The sequence below is a fragment of the Anguilla rostrata genome, chromosome 16 (assembly GCF_018555375.3).
Source record: "Anguilla rostrata isolate EN2019 chromosome 16, ASM1855537v3, whole genome shotgun sequence".
NCBI lineage: Eukaryota > Metazoa > Chordata > Actinopteri > Anguilliformes > Anguillidae > Anguilla > Anguilla rostrata.
In genome coordinates this window covers 8,949,840-8,955,839 of record NC_057948.1, presented here as the reverse complement: position 1 = coordinate 8,955,839, position 6,000 = coordinate 8,949,840, and the positions used below count along the sequence as shown (strand labels likewise).

General features: G+C 47.6%; 1 protein-coding gene across 1 annotated transcript in view; it reads right to left on the bottom strand.

Moving 5' to 3' along the window:
* Nucleotides 1-468: 468 nt before the first annotated feature.
* Nucleotides 469-6,000, bottom strand: part of zmp:0000001167 (protein phosphatase 1 regulatory subunit 12A) — a 37,872-nt gene continuing 32,340 nt past the window's right edge. The window contains exons 22-24 of the mRNA XM_064313769.1: nt 4,166-4,216; nt 4,029-4,079; nt 469-3,404 (exon numbers count right to left, since the gene is read on the bottom strand). Of these exons, the coding sequence (XP_064169839.1) occupies nt 3,318-3,404; nt 4,029-4,079; nt 4,166-4,216 (189 nt within the window). The 3' untranslated portion in view covers nt 469-3,317. The remainder of the gene's footprint in view (nt 3,405-4,028; nt 4,080-4,165; nt 4,217-6,000) is intronic.

Genomic DNA, 6,000 nt, shown 5'->3' with positions numbered 1-6,000 from the left:
GGTCAGGCCGCCGTGTAAAAAGCTGGGAGCTGCCCTCGCGCAGCCCGGCGGACGCGCGCGCTAGCCTGCGCTCTCTCTCTCTCACTGACAGCGCGTCACACACGCGGACACGTTCCAGACGGGGGAAGAGAAACGGAGACGGAGCGAGACGTCTGCCGCAGACCGTCAGGCTTCTCTCCCCCCTCGTCTGAGCAAAGCAAAAAACACTGACGGCAGACTGCCCGCTGTCATTTCATAAAATAGCAAATCGATAAAAAGGTCATTTTTTTTGTGCCATTCATATCATGAGAAGGCATGTTCTGACGAGTGCCACACCTAGCATATTACTAAGCCTCATCGATCGGGGGGCCTGAAAACAGGGTTAAAATCACCTGTGAAACACACATACACACACACGCACACCAGCACACACACATACACACACACACCAGCACACATGCGCGCACACACACACACGGGAAACTTGAATACAAACACACACAACTTTATTATCAAGTGCTGACATTGGTTTAATATATTATAAAACAACATGTGAGCGACAAGGGTGTGACAATAATAATTATTTAATCTCACGAGATTACTGCTTCAAATGAATAGTAATATTTGTACACATATATATTCATATGCATATATATCCATATACACGTGTTTCCCTGGAAGGAATGGACAATTGCAATGTAAAAAATAAAACAAAAACATCAATACCATAATATCAATAATAACCATTATCATAATAACAACAGTAATTAAAATAATCATTTGCATATTAGTGTCATACAAAACAGCCACTTGTATACTGTGCATTGACCTTTGACCTTCAACCTTTGACTATAGAGGGAGGGGGAATGATTGATTTGCTCCTGTGATGTCACAGAGGTGGGTGTGGAAGGGTGGAATGGACATTCTTATTGGACTAAGTGTGAGTACGGAGTGTGTATGAGCCTGGACTGCCATGCAGAGTGCATTTGTGATTACACAGATGGGTAGAGTGTGGTTGCGATTGGACAGGTTGGTGAAGTGTGGTGATTGGACAGGTGGGTGGAGTGTGGTTGTGATTGGACAGGTGGGTAGAGTGTGGTTGTGATTGGACAGGTGAGTGAAATGTGCTTGTGATCAAACAAATGGGTGGAGTGTGGTTGTGATTGGACAGGTTGGTGGAGTGGTGATTGGACAGGTGGGTAGAATGTGGTTGTGATTGGACAGGTGAGTGAAATTTGCTAGTGATCACACAGAAGGGTGGAGTGTGGTTGTGACTGGACAGTTAAGAGGTGTGTCAGGTGGGAAAGTACCCTCGTGATTGGTCCAGGCTGTACGGGCGTGTGAGATGTGGTCCTTCACATGGAGTGTACTTGTGGTCTAAGGTGTGCTTGTTTGTATGCTCTTGGGTGTGTTTGTATGGTCTCAGGTGTACCAGTGGTCCCCGGTGTCTGTACTTACGGTCACAGGTGTACTTGTGGTCACAGGTGTGTCTGTATGGTCGCAGGGGTGATTGTGGTCACAGGTGTGTCTGTCCTTACGGTCACAGGTGCATCAGCAGTCTCCGGTGTCTGTACTTAGGGTTGCAGATATACTTGTGGTCACAGGTGTGTCTGTATGGTCGCAGGTGTGCTTGTGGTCACAGGTGTGTCTGTCCTTACGGTCACAGGTGTACCAGCAGTCTCCGGTGTCTGTACTTAGGGTTGCAGATATACTTGTGGTCACGGGTGTGTCTGTATGGTCGCAGGTGTACTTGTGGTCACAGGTGTGTCTGTATGGTCGCAGGTGTGCTTGTGGTCACAGGTGTGTCTGTCCTTACGGTCGCCGGTGTGCTTGTGGTCCTTCACGAAGGGAATGTATATGTGTGTGGTCACGGGGCTGTGTGTGCTGTCTCAGGTGTGAATGTGTGGTTGTTCATATGCGTGTTTCTGAGTGCATCTGCGTATATGTGTGTGAGTGAGTGCGTGAGTGTGAGAGTGAGTGTTTGAGTGTGCGTGTATGTGAGTGAGTGTGTGTGTGTGTGTGAGTGAGTGAGTGTTTGAGTGTGTGTGTCTGTGAGTGTGTGTGTGTGTGAGAGAGTGAACGTGCGGTTGTGAGTGTGTATTTACAGGTGTACTCTGTATATGGATGCCGCTATGTGTGAGAGAGTGTGTGAGTGTGTGTGTGAATGTGTGACTGTGTGAGTACGCTCTCAGTACTGGGTCTGTACATGTGTGAGAGAGTGTGTGACTGTGTGAGTACGCTCTCAGTGCTGGGTCTGTACATGTGTGAGAGAGAGTGTGTGAGTATGTGACTGTGTGAGTACGCCCTCAGTGCTGGGTCTGTACATGTGTGAGAGAGTGTGTGTGAGTGTGTGACTATGTGTGAGTACGCCCTCAGTGCTGGGCCTGTACGTGTGAGAGTGTGTGTGAGTGTGTGACTATGTGTGAGTACGCCCTCAGTGCTGGGTCTGTACGTGTGAGAGAGAGAGTGTGAGGGACTATGTGTGAGTACGCCTCAGTGCTGGGTCTGTACGTGTGTGAGAGAGAGTGTGTGACTATGTGTGAGTACGCCCTCAGTGCTGGGTCTGTACATGTGCGAGAGAGAGTGTGTGACTATGTGTGAGTACGCCCTCAGTGCTGGGCCTGTACGTGTGAGAGAGTGTGTGAGTGTGTGACTATGTGTGAGTACGCCCTCAGTGCTGGGTCTGTACGTGTGAGAGAGTGTGTGAGTATGTGTGAGTACGCTCTCAGTGCTGGGTCTGTACATGTGTGAGAGAGTGTGTGTGAGTGTGTGACTATGTGTGAGTACGCCCTCAGTGCTGGGTCTGTACGTGTGAGAGAGTGTGTGACTATGTGTGAGTACGCTCTCAGTGCTGGGCCTGTACGTGTGAGAGAGTGTGTGAGTGTGTGACTATGTGTGAGTACGCTCTCAGTGCTGGGTCTGTACGTGTGAGAGTGTGTGTGAGTGTGTGACTGTGTGAGTACGCTCTCAGTGCTGGGTCTGTACATGTGTGAGAGAGTGTGTGTGAGTGTGTGACTATGTGTGAGTACGCCCTCAGTGCTGGGTCTGTACGTGTGCGTTCTGTCCGTCTCTTCGTTCTCTTTTTTCAGCAGAACGCCGTGAACCTGGAGACCGGACTGGGTGGCCCTTCCGGACTGTGGACCACAAGACGTGCTGTTGCCACGGCGACCGGCTGCGACAGAGGACCGGGGGAGGTGGGGTGGTGGCGGTGGTGGTGGTGGGGCAGTGTGACATTCTTCCGTTATTCTCTCCTTTCTTTGGCACTAGGTAGGAGCCGGGGGCGCGGAGAGAGGGAGGGAGGCAGAGGAGGGGAACGCTCCCTCTCTCCCCTCCTGCGTTTATTTAGACAGCTTGCTGATGACGCGGATCAGGGCTCCGTTCTCATCTTTCAGGCGCTGGTTATCAGCCCGCAGGTCACCCAGCACCTGCAGGACCGAGAGCAGACCAGCCATTACCGCTTCCTGCCATCGGCAACCATCAACCCATTACCAGTTCCTGCCATCTGCAACCATTAACCCATTACCGCTTCCTGCCATCTGCAACCATTAACCCATTACCAGTTCCTGCCATCTGCAACCATTAACCCATTATCACTTCCTGTCATCTAAACTATTAACCCATTCCCACTTCCTGTCATCTGCATCCAGTAACCCATTACCGCTTCCTGTCATCTAAACTATTAACCCATTACCACTTCCAGTCATCTGCAGCCATTAACCCATTACCGCTTCCTGTCAGCTGTATCCATTAACCCATGATCACTTCCTGCCATCTGCAACCATTAATAATTACCACTTCCTGTCAGCTGCATCCATTAACCCATGACCACTTCCTGCCATCTGCATCTATTAATAATTACCACTTCCTGTCAGCTGCATCTGCTAACTCATTACCACTTCCTGTCATCTGCATCTATTAACCCATTACCACTTCCTGTCATCAAATTGGGGTAGAGCACTTTATCAGGGGTGCACTGGACAAATTTGGTTACAGTGCTTTATCAAGCGTGCACTGGATGAATTGGGGTAAAGAAAAGCATTATGGGTAACCTTTAGCTCCTCCTCCAGTTCCGCTACACGCCGCTCTAGGATTCGCCGCTCCTGCAGGAAGAGGGAATGTTCAGAAAATGGCTTGGCCAATCATGGTACAGAGATTAGACTGCGAGCCTATCGAGTGCGGCGCTCACCTTCTTCTCCAGCTCCAGGAGGGCGGAGCAGTCGCTGAAGCGCTCCTGTCTCTGTCGGACACAAAGCAGATCATTATTTTACTGTTATCATTGCATCACTTCTTCACAACATCTACTTCCTGCCTCTGTTGGATACACAGCTTATTATTATTGGTAAATGGTAAATGGACTGCATTTATATAGCACTTTTATCCAAAGGGCTTTACAATTGATGCTTCTCATTCACCCGTTCACACACTCGCCCACCAATGGTGAAAGGCTGCCATGCAAGGTACCAATCAGCTCATTGGGAGCAATTAGGGGTTAGGTGTCTTGCTCAGGGACACTTCGACACGCTCAGGGCTGGGGATCGAACCGGCAACCCTCCGACTGCCAGACAAACCGCTCTTACCTCCTGAGCTATGTCGCCCCATATTCTGTCATTATCATCATCATTTACAAAATCTACTTTACAAGTGAAAAAAAAAATCAGGGTTGATCAGTACGCTTCAAATTTCAGCCCGAAGTACAAGCAGCCAGTTGAATCAAAAATGACGGTGGACAGTAGATTGGTTGTTTACTTTTTTTTCACCACTTCTATGTGTATGGATCCAATGGCTAAGACGAACTTTTCATACAGTGTAGTGTCATGTAAACTGAATTGACCACATGTACTGGTTACTATATGTAGTGCAGTGTTTTTATTTTTTTTAAATACATTTTTAGGGCTTTTTCAGATTTATTGGACAGGACAGGAAGAGACGGAGAACATGGGGAGTGAGAAAGAGAGGGAGAGCCATGCAACAAGGATCGTGATAAAGGGTTGCGTGGCCAGACCCGAACCGCCGACATCGCAATGAGCATATGGACAGCGTTCCCCGTTGTGCAGTGTTGAGTGTGTAATGTTGAATGTGTGTTGTGTTGAGTGTGTAATGTTGGGTTCTGCGTAGCCTTGTCTAGGTTCATGTGCGTCTGGGGTATGATGCACAGTGGGTGTGTGTTGAGTGTATGGAGTGTTGAGTGTAAGGCCAAACTAAACATATCGGTCGGTCGATAATATCGGTTGACATCGGGCTTCCACAGATATATCTGTATCGGGGGAAGTGCCACCCAAAAAGCACCGATAAACTCTCTCGAAATGTCATTAAAGAAAACTGTATTCACGGACATGGCAGCCATTTTAAATAATAGCCTCACACAGAGGGTGCTACTAAGTCACGTCCCTAATATGGGGTATCAGCATACAGCGTACATAGGAACAGGAGCAGGCAAAAGAGCTTGCTGCCTATTGAATAACAGTGTGGAAAACCAAGGTGATTCAACAACCACAGAAAACGTCATCGGTCAATTTTTTGTGATCATAAATTCCATTACGTGTAGCATTTTGTGAAACAATGGTTGTTTTGGTCAAGAAGTCTTGAAAAAATATTTATTAAAATGTACATATTTTATTACATATATTTACAATCTGATTTTCGTGTAAAACGTAACGATCTTTAATTGAGTTTCAGAGTTCAGTTTTATTTTTCCTTCAAATGTAATATTCCCCAGTCATCTTAAAGGGAGCTCCAGTGTTTTTTCCTCAATATGTGCAGTAAAGTCCTACTTCCGGGACTTCAAAAGCTTAGGTTAGCTGAAGGCGTGCTTGCCTCTCTATTTAAATAAGCATGTTTATGGGTATCAGAGGGTCCATCTCAGTGAACTCTATGGTCTATCTGTTATCATAAAGACACACCTGGGCCAGCACAGTTGCATCACGTGCACAGTTCAAGTGAGTACAGTTTTCTTCCAACTTTAACCAGTAACAAGCGATACGAGTGCAATCAGTGTGTGTCTGTTATGAAGGGTAGAGAGAA